We start from the raw sequence: 22,838 nt of genomic DNA, 5'->3' as shown, positions 1-22,838 counted from the left end.
TTGATTCATGGTCAGGTCTTGTACCAGCTGAAGACAACCCTGGTGACTTAAGAAAAATGCAGTACTACAACATCAGAGTGGCACTCAAAGAGTTATATATCTCTGTGAACAACTAATGGGAAATTGTGAAGGTCAAGAAATAAAGATCATTTATCCTAAATGATGATGCACTCCACAAAAAAATATGCCCAATCCTGAATCTGAGCTCCCAGTAAAGATCTGCAAGAGACAGACCACAAAGAAAACCCACAGTCAAGGTTGCTTTGTGGTTATTGAATAGACTTCAACACCGCCAATAAAAAAATAGTCCAGTGGAGGACAATCATAGAAGTGAAGGCTGATGGTAATAATGAGGTTCAGGAAAGAGAGGTTACCCCGAAAATATTTTGATAAAGGAGGGTTAACAGAGGTAGATAATCAGGGCAGAACAAATAGTGTCTGGTGACCACTGCCCCTCAGGTCTAAAAATAAAAAGGAAAAAAGTCTGGAGCGGTCCATTAATTCCTCATCACTGATGCGGCAGGTCGATAAGAATGTGTTCCAGCATGACTACCAAGTACAGCTACGAACTAAAACACAGGCACGACCCGTGGCCTGGATACAATTGGTGTGTTGATAAGAGTCGCAGACGATGGGCAGAGAGATAAGCAGAAGGGGAGTTCTGGGGCACTGCCGTTCTCATTTGCAGCTTTGTGTTTCCTTGGCCCTCTCCCTTTTCCTCAGCCTCGTCAGTGTAATCTCTATACCTGGCTAAGCTCAGTATCTTAGGTAACACTGTTTGAGATTTGTATCTCCCCCTCAAAACAAGAAGCCAGGAAGTGTCTTGTCTGTCATTATCACAATTCACCCAGCACTGTGGTTTTCCTCTTCACATCAAATCCATTCTTTATGGTTTCCTTCCCAGGAATCTTGTGCAAGTTTCATTTTTTAAACCTTTCCAGCTGAAGACAGTAAAGGAGAGGGAGACCACAGCGTCTGTGTGTGTGTGTGTGTGTGTGTGTGTGTGTGTGTGTGTGTGTGTGTGTGTGTGTGTGTGTGTGTGTCTATGTGTGGTGTAGTCGGGGTGCAGCTGCATTCCTGAGGGTGAGCAGTGAATTGACCACATAACACCATGGTGTGTGTGGGAGTGTGACACAACCAGGAGGGGAAATTGTGGTGAAAAGGTTTGTTGATGTAAAACACAACAGTTTGATATCCACGAGTGTGCGCATAAATGAGCACATCCGCACAGCTGCTCATGGACGGACATGTCAGAGCGACACACCTTGTCTGACAACACTCAGACACATCTGGAGGTCTTGAAGAAGAGACAATTTAAAAGAGAGACTTAATTATCTGGCCTGAATACCAAAGACAGTCAAATGAAAACATTCCCATCTCTTCCTCTCTTCGCGCTTCCTGTCATGATGTATCTTCTCCTCACAAAACAGGTAAATGTTTGCAATCCACATGAAAGCTGCACCAAAAGACCTTCTCATCAGTTGTTAATTGAACTAGGAAGGAGCAGTTACAAAGAGAGGAAAACATAGTGACCTCAATAACTGTTGCAAAACTGTGATTCAAAACAAAAATCAAAGAGAAGTTCCAGCTTTAGTCAGAAGTCATTACACACAAAACTTGTTTCAAAACAACCTTGTGTGAGTTATTCCCTGTAATCAAATCAAATGGACCACCTGAATCACTCAGATGCTCCAACCCTTGGGTGTTGTGGATGTTAATCTGCTGAAGTGATTATAAACTACGGAGACTGCTTAGGAAATAAGTCACAAACAGTGACCTCATCTAATGTCTGGTAGTGGACAGTGTGTTGACAACCACTAAATGACGTGTGTGGGTGAGGAAGCATTGATCTGTATTGGTGACAGAGCGGCATGAGTTGCAGCCTGTGAAGATGATACACATTCATTCATATTCTGAAAAACGATTCATTTTTGTGTCTGTGCTAGGTTTTGGGATAGTTGCAAGTTAAGGATAGCTAAGGGTAGCTGTTATTGCTGTAACTAAAGTTAAAAGCTATAGTCCAGAAGTTATTCTTCTTCTGGCAATTTTTGCAATTTTCAGGTGCATTCACATCTTCCTGACCTGGAGGAGGACGGACCGGATGTAGCCCGGGAAACCAAAGACTAGGGATGCATGATATGGATTTTTTCAGCCGGTACAGATAGCCAAAAATTATCTGCTTCTCACAGCTGATACCAATGACTCATAACAATTTCACATTTTTATATTGTAAAAATAAGTTCATAACCTGTAGTTTATGCACCCCTGAGGGTAAAAAGGTTAAGATATAGTGGGCAAAGACAGATGATAGAGATGGAGATAGATAGAGATGCATATATGTGACATTAGTGTAAATGACAGTGATTTTAAATATAATCTGGATTCTATCCAGGTATAAGTAATACAACACAAATGTTAAAGGGGTTTATCATCTTATGAAAATGTTTTTCTTGATGAAAAGTCAATGTATTGTTTTCGACCGTTCACTGACAAATAAAACTCCCCAAAAAACTATTTTGAAAAATATTAGTCAAACTGTGCTCTGAAAGGACATGAAGAGTCATTATTAACCTTTATAAAAAAAAATGATATAATGAGTAACTCTTGCAAACAAGTAAATACACAACTCTGAAGTGTAAAAACTTATTATGCCAATTCCACACAGACCCTTGCCAATTAGCACCATGATGAGGATACGGACAACACGAATGGTTCAGTCTATGAAGCCGATGATTGTGGTGAGGATGTATGTGAAAGGGTGCAGTCTGGTTGCCCTGTCACAACATTCAGTTTGAGCCCTGAAGACAGAGACAGCGTTATCCTCTTATTGTCATGGAGAGTGGTGCTTTGGAGACTTGAGGGCACAAAGGCTGAAGGAAAGTTAGCCTTAAATCTTCTTTGGGGATAGAGTTAGACATTTGCATGATGGAAGAACATCCTCAGAGGAAGGCTCCATGTTCAGTCAGTGTGGTTAGGACAGAAAATCACCTTTATGCCAGCTGGATATCAATGAATTCACTGGTATATTTTTGTGCCTTTATGTTTTATGGAGGTATAGTAATTATACTACCACCACCACTACGACTACCACTACTACCACTACTACTACTACTACTACTACTACGACTACCACTATTACTACTACTACTACTACTACTACTACGACTACCACTACTACCACTATTACTACTACTACTACTACTACTACTAGTAGTAGTAGTAGCAGTAGTAGTAATAATAATTTTACAGCTCAAAGGGCTTTAAAAGGAGCAAAGAGAGAGGAGAGAAAATAGAGAGTAGGAGGACTATTTATCTAAACTATGTGATGCAGATCAGTCCTACTGGAAATTGCAAATTGCACAACAAAAACTGTACACAAAAGGCAAGTTTGTGCAAGACAACAAAACCACAAATCCTATCTGAAACTTCCTGCGCGTGGGTGAGCTGGGCCTAAGTAAACTTTGATGGCGAAATTTACCAAGTTGTGAATTTCTGTGGTTAAGCAGTCAGAAACATAAAAGCAGTTTGCATCAAGTTCCATACCTCAGATTTGCACACACTTGTGCATGTGCACACGTGTGTATCCACACACCTTCCAGGCACATTACGCCCCTGTATCTCCACTCAAGTGAAAAAACACCCCCATCACTTTCCCCACAGCATCCTCACAGCCTTTGCTAGCTCCCAGACAACATCCACCCCTGTCACCCCTTCCTCAAAAAAATCCTTGAGGAGGTCAACTGAGAGATTAAGACCCTTCAAATGGGGTCATGGAGATCAATGATCAAACAGAGAGTGCCGCCCAGCCCCCCCCCCCCCATGCCCCCACTCCACCCACTTTATTTCAGGAAGCATGATAATAGAGACAAAAAGGCTGGCTAACTACTTCCCCACACCATGACCCAACCACGTTCTTAATCTCTGGCGGTGGCCCAAATCATAGCTGACAGTTCCACCAGTCACTGATCAGAACATCTCCATTATTAGTTGTGATTCTCAGCAACGTGGGAGTAAAACTAAGTCACTGGGTTCTGGGTGACTGTCTACAAAATGCAATGCTTACATTTTAAGTCGATTAGTATCTCTTGAGTTTACTAGAGCTGTAAAATGTGACATTTTAAAAAGACATTTCCTCTCACAATGGGTCCATTAATTATAAGACTTGGCAAAAACATGCAATCACACCTGTCACACAGTGATCTATTTCATCTCCCCTGCTGTGCTCTGTCATCTGTATTGTGTGCAGCCAGAAGGGGCACACATGCATTGGTCAAACGAAACCTCATACATGGGAAAAATCTTTTGGTTGTGGGTTTTCAATCATTATGTGAGCCACATTCCTGTGGACCACAGGAGAACAGAACAGGCTGCATAAAAACCCAGTCAGCTGTGGGGTTGGCGAGGTTGTTCCCTGCAGAAAACACGCCTTCCAATCAGTCTTCACACACTGAAGAATCAACGATTTGAGAACTTAAAGCTAAAAAATTACATAGGGAGCTTAAAAGTGAGGAAAGAGGAAGGAGGATATGGAAAGAGATCAAAGAATTAATGACACAATAGTTTGGCAGACTATAAAGGAATTACCTTGCGGCTATCTATCACATGAAGCTATGAACACTATACGAAAACAAGGTACAGAGTTGTACCATTAGTCACTGGGGCTCTACATTTTAAGCGCAGTTAGGCAGATTAATTAATCTTTAAAAGAGCAAGAAAAGGAGTAGGCATAAAGTCAGGGATATGGCCTTTCCTGTCTCTAGTATTTTATCAATGGAGGTGATAGTATTTTGACTCTGTAGAACCTTGTGGGAAAAGAGGATAGAAAGCAAACATGTTAAGAAATTGGCATGCCTTTTTTTCTACAACTCCAATAGCAAGTAACTGAAAAACAGCCACAAACACAACTTTAATTCTGAACTTTAATGGCTGGAATCCTTCTACAGGCGATCTCAATAAAAAAGTCAAAAATGTGCAGAGTAAAGGAAAATAAAGGATGGACACCACAATGCAGAATGAGTATACGTGCCAATAAAGGGTTAAATCCACGGGGACTGGCCAACGGTGACTTCATCTGTGCAGTGCAGATGCAAAGTCTCACTTCACCACTCATCAGATGGCATTTCAGGATATGTGCAATGCTTTCTTTCACTGTCTATCACCCCCTCTCAGTGTGTGTAAGTGAGTCTTCCTGACACATTCATACATACACAGTATGTAAGTGTTACAATGTAGATTCTAGACTGGGACGCGTTGAAGTGAATGTAAAAGGCTGCAGCAGCTTGTGACAACAGTACTCACAGTGGGATTTCCACTCTATGCTCCATTAGCATGAACTAAAACTCATCTAATCATTCACAAACCGTACTTAAACACAATTATATCAAGTTATAACTGAGATAAAGTCTTCTAGGCAGTTAGTGCTGGCACTGGGCAAGCACAGGAGTTTTACAGCAGAACTGGACCTGTGAGTGATTTTTCTCTTGACATACTGACAGGCTTGTTTATGCAGGTCTTGATAACAAGTAAGGAGATGTCCTCAGTTTGGCTTGCGATCGCGTCAGCGGCGCTAAACAGTAGCCAAGAGAAAATATTCTATTTGTGAGTAAAATGATTCCCTCTCAGATAAACTGAAGGCGGAAAACATGTCACATATGGCACATATGAAACAAACAATGTCTGCGTCATACATACACTGTGTCTGAGTGCATGTCTGCCAATCTGTTTCGATCAAAATATGGCAAACTGATGATTAATATTTGTTTGTATGCTGGTTGGTGAGGAGGTGAAAAGCTGTCAGTCTGGTACAGTCGACTTGATTTCCTGGAAATTGATAGAGCTGGAACAGTGTTTAAAAAACACAATTTAACAATTAACGCCAACCTTCTGTAATTCACTTGATTATTTTCACTGGTGTGGCAGTAAATGTCCTCTGAGTGTATGACGCATTTGAATGGCTGCTTGTCTGTATGGTGTAACTTTGTCACAATGAATAAGCAACATCAGATTTAGCTTTGGTACACTGAAAACAGATGTGCTCCAATTCATACCAGGCACTGTTTTTCCTCACAATGGACTAAAGGATAAAGGGACTGTTCCGGACTGGATCGACTTGAGTTTATGCGTGTGTGTGGATGAGTAAAGGACTGAGAGTGTGACAGAAAGAAAAGATAGTGTAGAGGGGTTTCCATTTCCGTTCAGTCATTTGGAGACTTTAACCACATTGTTTCAATGCTTCCGTCTAGAGGAGCTGTCCGATTCCCACTTTTGAGTTTGGCATTTTACTGCTGTTGCCACCCCTTTTTACTCTGCTTAAAGATTTTTTTTAAATTTATTTCATTCCAGCTTTCCAGTCTTCTCTCATGTTTTCAGCACATGTCAACCCACCACGTCAGCCATTGATTTGTGGACTCCCATTTTCCAGTTTGGCATTTTACAGCTGTTGCCATCTTGGTTTTTCGTGGCCAGAAGCAACCATATTTGGACAAGGGGGCGGAGCTGGGGAGGATATCCTGATTGGATCTGACTGAGAACCAGAGGACATGGTAGCAACTTCTCAGTCACAAGGTAGCCATGCCTTAAAGCATACCCTGCTTTATTGCCTATTTTACTCTAAATGGGACCATAATTTACAAAATGAACATCATGCTATGTTGGAGAAGACTTGAAACTAGTGACTGAGACCATAAAGTCATTAGGAAACTGCTTTCTGAGGTAATAAATCAAGTGAGAAGTATGGTCATTTTCTCATAAGCTTACATACAATTGGACTTCTCTATGCAGGCAATGGAGTCACCCCCTGCTGGCCATTAGAAAGAATGCAGATTTAAGGCACTTTGCATGGGCTTCACTTTTCAGTCCCAGAAGCGCCATCCATATTTCATAAGGTCAATGGTTTCCACATGAGACGGTTCTACCCTGTGTTATGTCTTCCCTGTGACTCAACCCATGTTCTTTTGCTCTCTTCGGGCAGTGTTTCATCAGTTTTGTTCTGTCTTCTATCTCTTCCTCAAATAAGACAAGCACCAATAGAACCAAAAAGACCTCTCCCCCTGCCTTCAAACACTGACAGCCTTTTCTCAAACAAGAGCCTCTCGTGGATGCAGTCCATTAGGCCCATCCATCCAAACAGACCTGCTTTGTTGAGGTGTTATATCAACAGGGTGACCTCCCCTCCACTCCTCCCCAGCTTCCTTGGGCCCCCCAACAGCAGGAGATTGATGTCAACAAGGAATTTTGTCCCACATTTCCTTCAACCTCGTCCAGACCCACCCTGCTCCTGAAAAACACTTGCACCAGCACAGAGGGCCCCAGTGAGGCCTTAACAGGCCCACTGAGCTGCATTACCCCACCGCCACCTTCTCTCACCCCTCGCTCAAGCAGTGCCAGAAACACCCTAAGTCCCTAACGTGACACCGTAAACAAGGAGTGCCCCAGAAAACAGCACTAGCAAATGGTATGTATGTGTGTTAAGGAAATGAGCCACCTTGTTCTGTCAACAGTGTGGTTGCTGTGAGAAGAGGGCCAACATGGAGACGTCATCTGTGTATAGTGTCATCGCCAGAATAGCTGCCAATAGAATTCGGACCAACTAAAGTTGGGCTTGTTTCATGGGTGGTGCTCATCAAATATTCACAGGAATCTGCAATGGTACTGCTGTTTTTGGAGGAGTTCAGATGGAGAGCTGTTGCAGGAGTCAGAGGGATGTTTGCAAAATCTAATACATGTTCCAATAAAACTCCACGACAACACATAATTTCATTCATCTGTGGGCCTAATCTAATTTACCAATCTAGATCACGTACAGACCTTCAGTGACAGACGCACTTCATGGTTTTCTCTACAGACTTCCATCCATGTTTGTAACATTATACACCATATAATTGTCCAAGGGAATGTGCGCTTTCATATTTATATAAAGCATCCTTTTAAATTCCATATGGGACGTTAAACATGATTTACAGAAGAAAGCTTCAAAGTGTATCACTGCCAATTGAGGCTTTAGGTTTCTGAGATGACGGGAAAATCAAAACATATTATGAAACAAAGAGTACAATGTTAATAATGCACCTCAGAAGTAACCATTTGTACTATGGACTCCAATAGCCACTTTGTTTAGTAGATTAAGCCCTGAAAAAACAAGGCAGTAATTTTCCTTTTTTGTTGCTGTTTTTACATCATTATATGTATATCCCATTCTGTTGATTAAGCCACAGTAAGAGAGCTATGTATCAGTATTTTACTGTTTATCAATGTTATTTCTTAAGCAAACCTTGTTTTGATTTAAATTATATCAGTAATTCAAACTTTTTTTTTATTCCGCTGCAGTTTATCATTTTGTCATCATGTGTTTGCAAGCTGCTTGAAAGTTTTAGGTGCCAATTTATTTTTGCTCCAAGCAATTCAATCTTACTTGTTAGTGGGGATTCCTCTGAGGTGCTATTAAAATATATCAGCCCTAATATGAAACTTATGTTAACTGGAAAAGGTCACATTTACACAAAGTTTAATGTGTTTCAAACCATAGTTTCACCATAGTTTTTTACTTGAGTCAGGGATTGAAGGGGGACACTCGACCAGCAGCATTATATCCATGCATCACATATGATATACACAACACATTATGCATGACTTCTTGTTTTAATTAAGAGTGACCTGTCTAATAAACATTTAGACATGCTTAAAACGTTTAAATATTTCAAAGGGATTACTAAGGATGTAACCAGACTCAGTTTTCTGGAGCATTTGTTATGGTGGATCAAAGGTTATGACTCTTGTTGAAAAGGTTATTCTAAAGGTGTTATGGATTACAGTAATCTCAAACATTATAACAGCCTTTACTTTGAAAAAAAAAACTGATTATTGATGAGTGACTGATTATGAGAAAAACAGAAGAGGATTGTTTGCAATTCACAATCTAATATTGCTCGAATTATCATCTACCACTTCAATTTACCATTTATTACAGTTCAAACTTAAAATGGTGAAAAAAAATAATCTTCTCTACAAAGTATAGTATTTGTACACTGTACCCTCCTAACCTGGCGATGACCTAATGAACAATAAAGCTTCTATGATGCAAAAGTTTGAGTGAAGTAACTCCACTGGCCCAAAACATCTCAAAGTAATGTGCACTGACCCTTAGCAGGACTTGTTTACTTAGGAAGAAGCTACTGGAAATTCTAATAAATAATGAAAAGAAACATAACATACTAGGTATATATATGGTGTCTTATACAAGACCTTTAAAGGATACAAGCGTAAGTGAGATTTTTTGGGTCCTGTGGAAACAGACATCACAGTACGATTGATGCAGAGACTTTTTCCAGGTATGGATGTGGGAGCAGGAGGAAAATGAGAATGTTAACCTACTTTCCTTGGACTTACAAACTGGTTTCTGGGCAAAGAAAAACATCACTTTTGCCTCATTGTATGTTTTAAACTTCTTATTGTAGTAACTTAGTTGTATGTATGCCTACATACAGCATATAACAACATATAATATCTCATATATTGTAGTTATGCAAGAAATTCAATAAGAAATGTAATGCAAGCAGACATACTCCAGAACCTAAATAAATGAGTGATATTGTATGTGTTAACTGTTTTCAGCAATGCAGCTGGACACACTGTACATAAACAGACACTTTCTAGGGTTCACTCCGAGGCCTTGCTGCGATGCTCCCAACAACCTTGCTGCTGCTGCAGAGGATGATAAAATCTTAGAAATAGGAAGTGGCACATCTTTAATTGAGCTTTTATCCTCAGCTGAGGAGACACGCTGCACTTACACTGTACCAGCAAGGCCAGTGCTAAGAGTGGTTTGCCACCTGTTTCTGACATGTACCTTGGTACTTTTAGTGTAACTTTCATTTAATATTAAGCAACTCAGCTCTACAGTAGAGCATTCTGACAACCTGTATTAATAAGTAATGTGAACACATAAATATTCCCAAACTTCCTGACCCATAAGCAAGGAACCCTAAGGAACAATGTACCTCACCAGTGGGCATAACGAGCAAAACCCTCTCAATTCTGTTTATAACTACAATCACAAGCAAATTCTAATTTACACTTACGAGACAAATATTAATTTTAGCAATGCGGTAGCGTGTGATGATATGTGATGACTGCTAACAATTAAAAAAAAACATTAACTTTGAAACCTGTACCAGTTTTTCATTTGCAACAGCATGCTGTAATAATGTTTTAATCCGACACTATATATTTTATCTTTATATATTTCTAAGATGCAAAGTCCTATAGCTGAGGTAAAAGCTGCTGTGAACTAAAAGCGATAACATGGGAACCTGGGGAGAACTGAAAATAAACCCCCGGAAGACCCCTGCAGATGTTGAACAAATGTTTGGTTAACATATGGAGGGCTTGCCCTCTTGCACTCTCCAGTGGTTGAGTGGGCATCAATTTCTTTTTTGCTGCTTTATTTTTAACAGTGTGGCATATTACTTGAAACTAAACTGCCGTTAATGAGAACAAGCAAGGGTGAGCTTGACTTACAATAGAGGCAGAGAATCAATCATTTCTTTCATAGTTGGTCTAAAATTTTGTTTTATCTTAGCAAAGATTAATCATGAGTCACTGAACACCAAGCTCACTCAGTGACACAGCCATGAGTCAGACAGGCATGGTCACACTCATAATAACAATGAAATTACAAACACATTACGAACAATATACACACACTTATAAATCCATGCCAAATAAGGGACTTCTTTGCACCAACAACTGAGCCCAGTGCTAAGAGTGCAGCATTCAGAGACCCAGTCTATTATTAGACTTAGTGAATTATTTTAGTCAATTAGATGTCTGTCTCCACTGACATAAGATTTCAAAGTCTTATGTCAAGATTTAAGATCAACAACTTGACATAAATAAGTTAAAAAGGAGGTATGAAAGTGGATGTTAACCTTACCATAGTTTGTATAAGAAATAGATAAAAGCAACTAGAAATTAAAAAAAATATATTGTAATCTGTATGTATGGGTTTCTTTTGTTGAATGTAAATGCATGTAAGGACAGTGTACCTGGACAATGCATTGTCCACATGCCCAATTAAGTTTAGCTGATGGACACAGTATGAAAGCAACTACAGCAGTAACAACAGAATCCTCAGCTGCCCTGATCAACTCACTTTATGTAAGTCCTTCACAATGAACTGAAATGAACCTTCTGTCAAGGTGCGAAAACAGCCTTTAGGCGACATTTTTCTCATCCCTCCATGCTCACGTGTGATCGGTGTTTGCAAACAGCTCAGAAAAATCAATACTTCCAGAGATTGATGCAATGGTGGCAGAGGACACATCACGCTAAGACCAGTGGGCAAGTGTGGGCAGCTCACAGACTGGATTAACTGGCTACGTTATGAGGGCCGACAAAGAGACCAGTGTTGCTGGGCTTAAAGCAAGCAGTTTCCATTTAAAATATCAATAAGATTAGTGGGTTTCCGTGACTATAGTGGCTTGTGGCTCAAGTGCAACCAGTCCATGCTAATTAGTTTATTAAGTTAAACTGATTCAGGTGGCGTTGTAGGATTTCCTCAGATGCATTTTGTTTTGGTCACAGCAGAATCTGGCATAAAAATGTTCTCTTTATAATTTTCCACTGCAGATGTCACATCACTGAAGAGCAGCAACACCGGTGGTCTAGGCTAGGAAATGCAGATGGTCCTCACTCCAGGCATCAGAAACATTAAGTAGGCCGGTAGATGTAGAAGTAGGTAGATGATACATGCGTGTGTATACTGTACGTCTGCATGTGTGTCATTTTGTCAGTGTCCAAGAAAGTAAGGTTCCAGGTTTTTGAAACTTGAGCATTGCACAGGGAATGCTATCCACAACATGCCACTCCAAGAGGCTCCTTCTTGGAGGGAAGTAGAGTGGTAAAGCATGGCTGGCACAGAGGGAGAGGGGGAGAGAGAAGTGGGACAGACTACCCGAGTTGTGCTGTATTTTATTACTGCCTCCACTAACAGTGATTAATTCTGTCCTGAGGGGAGGTGGTGATATGACCTACTACCCCATGACCACTACATGACACCTCTACTATCCTTGAACTATTACAACCTGCCTGTTGGTGGACCCGAAAACTGCTATTTGCATTGAGACAAAAGAAAACAAAAAAACATGACGAGATAAAAAAATATGTATTGTAAATGTGCTTCACCTTGGTTGATGCTCAGTCAGAAGTACACTGTTTCCTACTAAGTCAATATATAGAGAGGATTAGGAGAGCAAAACCTGCCCAGAATAATATGGAGTAATCTGCAGTCATAAAGACAAGTCACAAAGGTTTTCAAAGATTAAACGCCAAACTTTGATCTGCTGCCACTTCAAAAAAGAGAAAAACATCAAGGCGAACAAAAAATTAGGGGGAATCTGTCTTCCAGAGCAAAAGTTGTTTCATGGACCATTTACCACCATGGATACAAAGCATGCATCTTAGAAGCACATGCCCTACAAAACAGATGAATGTATTAAAAAAGTTTGAGATTGAAATCCTGCCACATAAAAAAAAAAAAACCTCACTGATATTGGAAAACTGCCGGGATAAGTGTTTTATTTCAATTTGAGGGAGCAGTAGTTTCTCAAAGTTCTTTTCAGATATTCATGCTGCTTCTTGTGCCCGAAAGTGAGCAAAGAAACGCTACAGGAGAAATGCATTTCTGCTGCTTGATCCATATTTATATTCATCTAGTCACTAAAAACAGTATCCTTACAAGGGTAAAAAGTTGGTCTGTTCATCAATCAGGATGACATTTGCATTAAAGTCAAGTCAAGTCTCTTTTACGGCACCTTGACAAAAGATTTTCCTAGGAGGTAGGGCAGTGTAATACCCCCAAAACTGAAGCACTGTTGCACCACTGCAGAGGCATGTCGACCAAGTAAACCAAACAGCATTAAGAGCCTTTTGAATTGCGGAGTGAACCTTCATCCAAGATATGTAAAGCTTCTAAGTCATACAATTGTGCCTCCTCCACAGAAGGCATGTCTGTTGAGTTCAGAAATGTCTCAGGAGTTACTCCCACATCACCCCAAAGTCCTTCCACACTAAAGTTTTTGCCTTGCAACAACAAAAGCTGCAGTCCTTCTTGACTCCAAATTCCTTTGGGCAAACCCAATTTTGAAACCTATCGGCTATCATCTCAGACAATTTAGCTTCTGGTGTAGGTAGGGGATATCCGGATAATGGATATCTAGGCCAAGACCTCCATTTGTGTGCACTGGTCATTGTTTAAAGTCTGAATAGCAACTTGAGACCAAGAATGGAGTTCAAGCTTAGGGAGGCTAATCTCTATAAGCATATATGTTGATATGGATGAATGCACAATTATATAAAAAAGTTCATAAAAAGCTAAATCGCCAGACAATAGCCACTGTGATCCGAGATTGTATTTCAGACAATGTTTTCCTTTTGCTCTCCACACAGAGTGCAACCAAAGCCTGCTTAAATGTTTTTGGTAAATATTACTCAGACTACAAACAGACAACAAGTGCAACAATGCTTTCATTGCTTTCATTCATAAGTCTTGTCCCTTGCCTGCAGATTCTGCATTCATATGCAGATCTACTACTGTAAGTTTACAGCAATGAGGACAAATCAAGTCTAAGAAGTCTCTTTTTTCAGTTCGACAGCCTTCCTCAACAGTAGTGTCCACCAGCAGATAATCAGGTTACTGCAATGACAGGCACTGAAGACCTTCTTGCCAAAACTCATAGAAGACTCATCAGCTATGGTGCCTCTAAACATGGCTCAAATGGAAATCCTGCTTCCAACCTCCACTGAGGTCTGAAAATAAGTCTTCTAGACATGAGGTCGGACACCAATATGTCAACAGCTCTCAGTATCTTAGCCAATAACTAAAACAGAAGTCTAAAACAAAATGCAACTCGACAGGCTATTCCAGCCCCATGGCTTCTTTGGAGTATCCATGTCGCACTCTCTCTCAAACCCACCCAGAGACTTAAAAAAAACTGCACAAAAAAAAAGGAATAAATAAACACCAGAACTGTGAACGGGCTCAGTTACCTGGTTTGGCGTTCTTGCAGCAGGCTTGTCCTGGTGGTTGGCAAGGATGAGGAAAGGCAGTGTGCAGAGCTGCGGGTGCTGCAGGGCTGAGTGGAGCTCATTACGTGCTGCCTCAAGGTCCTCATCTGATGAAGCGCTGTCCAGCACGAAGACTACACCCTGCGACCCTTGGTAGTAACGACTCCAATATTTCTTGATGTTGTCAGCTCCTGTAGACAGATGTGATGCCATTAAACGTCTGGAGTGGTAATTATCATAACTGATGTTACTGCTTTCATGTGCAACCTAATGACAGAAATGTCAACAGTACAGATTGGACAGTGGATTTTCAGCAACCAAGATATTTTCTAGGTTAAAAAAATGTTTATTTCCAAGCCATTACTGTTGTGGTACTGTTTGAAATGGTATACAATCATTTGGTGGAAAAGTATTATGATAATATGCAGTACAATTTAAAGTGAAACATCCAAAGTATTTATTACATTTCATTTGACCAAAATCACTAAGCTCTTCAGTGTGAATTTCTTTTCATGCCAATTTCCCAGTGGATGCACAAGCCATTGTTAAGAGTCTGGGTTTATTTTCAAGGCCACGCTGACATTGAGCTCAGTGAACATGTGGTTTCTTTCTTGTCTGCTAATTGGGAGCAAGAACATCCGTTCACAATGGCTTCATTTGCAACAACTTTATTTGTCTGTATAAGTAACTTGAGGAAGAAACCGACATGCTCACAAAATGAATCACTCGTGTCCGTTCTGTCATCGCTTCCCCCTGCTTCAACCACCAGTCAGTCCTGTCACTGGCATCAAGCAGGCAATTCTTTTGAAGAGAAATACATTTTTATAGAGAAATGTCTACAAGCATCCTTTTTTTATTATTCTTAAGACAAATTCCTGTGCACTCTCTTTAATGTAAGGGCACTAGCTTAGGGTCTGTTCCAATCCCATCTGCTTCGCAAGATTCGGTAGACACTAACACATCCAACCAGTGCCTTTACCATAACTTTACCCATTTCTCACCTAAGGCAAAACACTGTCATGTGATTAGCAGAGCTTTGTGGGGGCATTTCCTGATGGACTAATATCAGGACAATAAAGTCCCTTTACAATCTTCAGAATCCAGGCCCCCGTCATAGCAATCTTCTTGCATCGAACACCATTTCTGTATTTAATACTCAGAAAAAAGAATCAGTCTGCATGTACCAGTCTTGACCCACTGGTTATTGACTGACAACGATTTAGCCTCTGGGGTCATGAACCAATATTTCAGGGCTTCCAGTGTAGCCAGAATATCTGGATAACAGATGCACAAATGTAATTGGTCAATACAACTGTGACTACAAACAGAAACCCGAATGCTTCTGATACCACAATCTTGTCCCTTGCCAACAGATTCTGGATGCAGTTGCAGATGCTGTCTGCAAACCAGACACCTACAGTACTCTGGATCTGGCCATGCTCAGCCTTTCACAACCACATCTACAAACCTTTGTTTCTACACCTAGTAGTGAGAAAATGCCATTTCTGCTCAGTATGTATGGCAGATTCTCATCATATTACTTCTCATTCCATGAAAAAAAACAAAAGAATCTTGGGTAAGGTTAGGAATGACAGCCAGACGACAGCGTCTGCTGTCGCCCTCTCTTCGTGATGCTGACAAACTCACTCAACAGCACAAAACATGATATGCTAGTCATATCCTCCATGTTACTCATGCACCTTTAGAACTGGGACATCTTGCTCTTTTTTGGATGACTATTGACATCCATTGTGACTGACTGAACACACGTTTACCATAACTGCTGATCTCCTTTGAAGAAAAGGAGGTCTGTGTAACTCCAAAGATATATTTAAGGTGGACTGTCATTACAGAGAGATAGTGTCCCAGTTTATCCTTGACAAAAGGGAAAAAAATCATAATTTTCTTCTTTAAACTAATTATGAAATGTGTACTCAGTTAGATATTTTCCTTTTAAAGATGTTCAATTAAGGCAGGATGGAGGGGGAGATGTTTTCATTAGCTCAGCTGAATGATGTCCTCTTCACAACATGTTTTCCATTAATTTGTCCTCAATGTTTGTTTGTACACGCTCATCAAACTTCTAACCACCACACTCAACAACTATAAAAATCCTATCACATTGCATTAGCAAGTACATGTATTTTACTTTACAAGGTTCTACTTGTACTAGTTAAAATTATCATCCTGCGTCTGGTGAGGTTACTTCCTTTGCAATCTCGTGACCTGTTGTTTTGCTATTGTTGCTCATAGTAAGGTTATTGCCAAGAAGTGACGAACTGTGAGGCTGGCAAATGTTTAAACATCACGAAGTGCTCTCAGTGACATTTACCTCCCTTCCCTTGTGCTCTCCCTCCCTCCCTTCCTTCCTTCTTTCCTCCCCCACTCTTTCTACTCACACCTCTCACTGGAGTGGAAAGCTATCAGACAAAGTGGCACTTGAGAGATTGACTAGGAAGTTTCTCTCATCTTTGCCTGGAAATGGTGGAATGTCAGTCACGTCTCATTGGATCTTGTTGGCAACTTCTGCCACCTATTGGTCTGACAGGAGGATTTCAAAACATGACATCATGATTCTTGGGGGATGCTGGCAGCCAAACTACATACCATAAATCAAATAAGTGCACCATGAGTTATACCTCATTGCTTTGCTAATCTCTTTCCTGTTCCTTCTCCTTTTCTGCCCTTTAACACTTTCGTTTATAGTCTCTATATATAACCTGTAATTATAAAAAGGAAAAAGGAGTTTTATACTTTCCACTGAGACAGAATTAGCCAAAAGTCACGAGAGGCAAAAATAGCATGTCAGTAAAAGTCATGTGTTTTACTGACCCTGTCAAGCACTGACTCATCAGTTGAAGACTTTTTGTCTCATTTGCTCACTGTACAGATTTTGTTTAATTTTCTATGAATTCAATAATGAATGACTAAAAAATCCATTACCTATTGTATTTTTTATTTTACATCAAAGGTCCCTAAACTTCTCGTGTCCACTTCTAACTTAAATTACGACTCGCATTTCCCTGAATAACTTTCAAAATTCTTTTTACTTGCCTGACACTGACACATCTGGCTGTTAGTTCACTGTGTAGGTGCAGAAAGCAACAAAGCAAACTATCATGTTAGCAATGGAAAGAGAGCAACAATTTCCAGTCAGGACAAGATATCATAAAACATATCTTGTGGCTGCATTACAAAATAGTCTACTGAGGCCACCCTTGGCAAAGGAAATTGGTATCTTTTGCTTTTCCAAGAAGGATTAAATCCCTGTTTGAGTTGTAAAATATTCATGCAAAATGATACATCATATTTTGGGGTATTTTCTTGTTAGTAAGAGAGAATAATCTTAACTAAAACTTAATATTTACCACCAGTGTTTGTGCAAGCTTTTTAATTAACTATCATACAGTTAGACAGGTAGATTTCCTTCACTTACAATGATAATCTATTGAGTGGCTTGTACTCACTAGCCATTTGGCAGGGGGGGAAACAATTTATTTTGCACCCTTATTAAACTCACTAAAGTCCTCTTAGAAATATCTTGATGTGATAAAACAATTCTACATCGATCGATACAGATGGAAGCTCTACGATAACAGGAAAAAAAAGAGCAGAGGAAAAAAACTAAGTTTTATTTTTTGTCGTTGTAAATGTACTTTTATGCCCTTTACATGTGTCAACATTCATCAATGCTATGATTTCAACATTTCTGACAATATTACACTGTGGGAAAAAAAAGTATGTGATGTCAGTCTGCGATTCAAGAGAGAAACCCTCTCTGGGATCAAATGGATAGAAATCTGATCTGAGGAAAACACCTCGCCCAGCCCAGCCCAGCCATCCCTCCCTCCCTCCCTCCCTCTGCTCTCAGTCAACCAGACTTTTTCAACCCTCTGTTGCAAATGAAGGCAGCCTGAAACAAGGAGTGCAATTACTTATTCTATGTACTGCATACAATATATGAATGTTTAACATGTATGCATGGTTTGAGATCTGGGAGACATGAATCTTAATGATTGTATTGTATGCTTCTTGGAAATTTGATGATTCATTGCGTATTCAAAGCCAACACGGGGACACTGCTGTGTGAAACACATACCAGAGCTGTCGCTCATTACTGACGCAGTAAAGTTTCCCTGTCCATAAAACATTCCTTATCATTCTTTTCCTGCTGTGTTTTAGGAAAATAAGCATTCTGGGGATCCTTTTTTCCCATGAGAACAGCTTGTTTATTCAGTTATGGAAAGAATAAATATTTCTGAGTTTGTATCATTACCTCATTAATATTGTAAATATTACACTTCCGAGTTCGGATTTCTACTCCAAGACTACACAGTGCCCCTTTAATTGGTTGCAGCTTAGTAGTACATAATAAGTAATTTTAACGTCACTATATGATCAGAAAATCAGAGTGTCATGTTTCATCTTACAAAGACAGGAACATTTGAAAAATGTAGGAAAACTCAGTTTAAACTTTGCTGTTTAAATAGAGTATATAGTTTAAATATAGTATATGCATTTGTTGTGGTGTATTTTATTAGCTTTATTGAAGCAAGTTGGTTTTTGTTGAGAGATTGAGGGGTTGGAGTTCAGAGAAACAAAAAGTGAAGCTCAAAACACGCTGTGAAAATACAGAGAGGAGCAATTTTAGGATTCTGTGGAAGTCATGATGCTAATAGTGCAGGAAGAGTTTACCGAGTGTGACAACGAGTTAATAAACCAAACTTAGAGGTGAATGCCAGTAAAACATAAGAAAGCAATTACACAGCAAAATCAGAAGCAGATAGTCTTCTTGAATTCATATTCTCCCTTTTCTGGCTGTTGTCTCAGAATTCATCCAAAAATTTAACCAGCTTGAAATGGTCTTCATTTCAAATACGAGTCAACGCAGTTTGAACCTACTACCCTGTATTCCCATTTGGTCTAAATTAGGCTACTGTTGAAGCTTGCTGTTTGTTGTTGGGTATGGATGCAGGTATGGTTTCAGATTCACAGTCAGCATGAACAACACTTTCTCATACATTTCTGCCTTCACGCTTTTTACCAGCTTTTATCCTGAACAAAACGCAAACATGTTGCTAATCAGCTTCTTTTTTTCTTCACTCTTGAAAGTTGAAACACTGAAACCCTCTTTGAAGTCTCCCTAACGAAAAGCAGACAGTGTTTTTGAACAAAACAGCTACAATACAGTGATGGGAGGGAGCACTGGGACCAGTGAGGGAGGCCTCTAGTAATAAAGTTTGCTTACTTCATTGAGGAACAAGCTGCGGCTGGAGCTGGAGTGAGGTGAAAAACACTTCAGCTGTTGATACACCCATCAACCTGCAGTCACAGCACTGTCTGTTTTTAAGTAAACAGTTCCTGTGTGAGGCCATGCCTGAAACACACACCAATCCCTCTCATTTATGCACATAATTAACAAATGTGATTTAAACAAATGTGGCACCTCTTAATATTTGAGATAATAAGCTTTGATAGTGTATGTAAATAATTCTCTTTGACACTCTGGACCCCTCCTGGCCACCGGATGTACCATTTATGTCATGTGCCATTGTGACTGACACAGGTGTTTAAAGTTTAAGTCACTGGTTGAAAGTTGAATGACTAATCACCACAACTTTCCCATTTACATTCCACTTTACCATATCCACATACAGTATAGGCTGCTGTGCCTATACAATATCAAGTGCACATGGATGTATGCTCTTTGTTGTTGCACACTTGTCGCCCTATAGTGTATGTTTTTCTGTATCTCCCTTGATATTTATTTATTTCCTTAATTTATATTATAATTGTTTTAATATTACAGCTCTTCAAAACAAAACAAACTAGAGCTGCAACAACTAGTCAATGAATTGATAAGTCGTATCCACAATTAGCTGCCAAATTTTTGATCATAGATTTTCATTTCATTCATTTTTCAAGCGAGAATGTCAAATATTTGCTGGTTTCAGCTTCTTAAAAGCATGGATTTGCTGCTTTTCTTTGTCATTTATGGAAGTAAATGAAGAGTCTTTCGGGTTTTGGACTGTTGATTGTAAAAAAGAAGACAACACTGAGCTTTTATGGACGAAATTATTCATTGATTAATCATGAAAATGACTGACAGATTTATTGATAATGAAAATAATTGTTAGTTGCAGCCCTAGTTAAAACAGATTATAAAGCACAAAAAGGATTTCACTGTAGAGGGAAAACTTCTTTTTTTAAATCGTGCATATGACAATTAATGCGTTAACTTGACATTAGACCTTGCACTATAAACTTGCATTGTAAAAATAGACGACATACTGTTGCTGAATGATTTAAACATTTTAACCTCAAAAGTTGGTTCGGCTAATGCACTTTAAGATATAAATGGGCTGTCCCTTATAGTATCTGTGATACACCATTCACCAAGTGAAATAAAAAACCCAACAACAGGGTAATATCCTTGAATGAGGCCTCAAATAGAGATCAGTTACACGTTTGTCCTCAGAACTCCTAAATCAGAACAGTCTGCGACTGCCAGCATCTGCTTTAAACCCAAATGACAATTTACAAATTATTTCACTTTTGGTTGAGTCTTTTCCAGCACAAAAGAAAAGCTGCCCTGCTGAGTAAAGTAACACACACTGTGGTCCTATTTGATAGTAATAAGAACCACATTGGGTCGATGATGACTAAAGCGTCGTGATTTTGTTCTGAGATATGTTTGCATTCTTTCTTTGCCCGTTGGTGATCACAGACAACTGGTAAATGTTCTGTGATGCTCCTGCATCTGGTTTGTCTTTCCCCATGTTCTCTGTATGTGTACATGATGGACTTATAATGGTCAATATGATGGAATCTAATGTAAGTCTTCTGTTTGTTGATTAGTCCATTAAAAGAAAATTAACATCATATCAGTCATACTCTTGCAAAAATGTCAAATATTTCCTGGTTCAGGCTTCTAAAATGGAATTGTTGCTCTTCTTTGACATTTATGGTAGTAAATCTAGAGTCTTGTAGTCTTGGACTATTGGTTGGACAAAGCAAGCAATGTGAAGATGTAGCTTTGGGCTGTGGTGAACTGTGATGAGCATTTTTCACATTTTTTATTTTATTTTATTATTTTTTTTACACCTTTTATAAATGATTATTCTATTAATTTCGGAAACAAGAGTAATGGAAAAAGAAAACAGTTACTAGTTACAGCCATTGACTGTACGTATGCAGTAAGGGGCGCAGTGACAAATTCAAGTTTACACAAATGACATTTACAAGCAGTGCATGCACCATACGCACACACACACACGGTAATCTACAAATAAAAGCACATAAACCTTTGAAATTGCCAGAATGAAGCAAACATCTTTTAGTATAAACTGTCTGATTAAAAACATATTGGAATAATGACAAGTATTGTAAAGACTGGTGACACTTCAAATCGAAAGCCTCAACAGCAACGAGTGGTGATTATTAGGAGCACTTCTTCATCAGCTGTCATTGCGTGGCATGAATGCACACTGTGAAATGGCCTGTCTAGACTTGACGTCATGACACACACACACACACACACACACACACACACACACACACACACACACACACACACACACACACACACACACACACACACACACACACACACACACACACACACACACACACACTTTCCGCCCCGTGTCCCTGGAGGTGCCCTTCCCACCTAATCCCCATACCTGGTACCAGCTGGGTAGCAAATGTCTGCCAGACTAAAGATCCCAAAATGCAAAATTTTCAGTGTCAACCACCTGAAAAGACTTCATTACAATTATTCAGATGAGTACAAAGAGCTTTCATTAACATCGTTGATACCCAGTTTTGCTGCAGTGTTGCAGCCCGCTGATTAACTGAATAGCATATCCATCTCTTCATGCCGACGATCCTTGATGAAAACACACATTTCTCTCTGGGTATCCATCTGATTTCTGATTACAATGTCAGATTATTTCTAAGTGAGTAAGTAATATAAGGTGCCATAGGGTTGATATCGCCTCGATGTGCCAGTCTTATATTTTGATAAGTGGCTATGATAAGAACACAGGGTGACTTTACACCTCTTTGAAGGTGTTCTGTCCTACCTTCCACCATATTTCTGAACCAGGGGTGGATATTTTATGCGCATTAGTGATATGTGACACTGCAGCCTGACAACTTTTTATTTATTTCGGAGCGTTTAAACTGATGGCTCTAAGCAAGCACAGTCTCTGTGGTGAGAGACCACACAGTTTGTCTTTCAACGTGCACATGTGTCTGATTTTCTTAAAAATAGTCTGCAGCTGTAGCAACCAATCTATTTTGACTTTATTTATTTAAGGTTACGCTTAATTCGGCTTTGGATTTAATTATTTTGTCCTTTCATCCTGCCACTCTTCTGTCACAGCGATAATATGCCTGTTTGCACTTTTTGTCATGCACATGCACACATGTAGAAAAACAAGCTATGAAATCTGTTATTCATATGACTGACCAAGAAATACAATTTTTCTCCAAAAAAATCTATCTGTATTAACTGTTTTTTCTTAATCCTTTACTCCAATGAGGTGAACTGGGTTTTTTGCATACAGTATATTTAAGAAATCAGGGCACAGCAGAAAGCTGACAATAACTAGGTTATTTGAATGCATGCTTGAAGATTGAAAGAGGCAGCAGCACAATCTGGAAGCAATGGTAAAGTGAATAAGGAATGGGAGGCAGAAGGGAGATGAAGAAAACAAAAACAAAAAACAGAGGTGAAGATGTGAAAGAAAACATGAAAACAAAGACAGCTGGGA

The 22,838-nt window shown here is 39.6% G+C and overlaps 1 protein-coding gene across 1 annotated transcript in view; it reads right to left on the bottom strand.

Moving 5' to 3' along the window:
• Positions 1-22,838, bottom strand: part of LOC140996026 (ADP-ribosylation factor-like protein 15) — a 103,547-nt gene that overhangs the window by 37,294 nt on the left and 43,415 nt on the right. Inside the window, exon 4 of the mRNA XM_073466231.1 lies at positions 14,044-14,252. Within this exon, the coding sequence (XP_073322332.1) occupies positions 14,044-14,252 (209 nt within the window). The remainder of the gene's footprint in view (positions 1-14,043; positions 14,253-22,838) is intronic.

This window comes from Pagrus major, chromosome 5, assembly GCF_040436345.1.
Source record: "Pagrus major chromosome 5, Pma_NU_1.0".
Classification (NCBI taxonomy): Eukaryota; Metazoa; Chordata; class Actinopteri; order Spariformes; family Sparidae; genus Pagrus; species Pagrus major.
The sequence above is the reverse complement of the archived record's forward strand: the minus strand, read 5'-3'. Positions and strand labels throughout refer to the sequence as shown.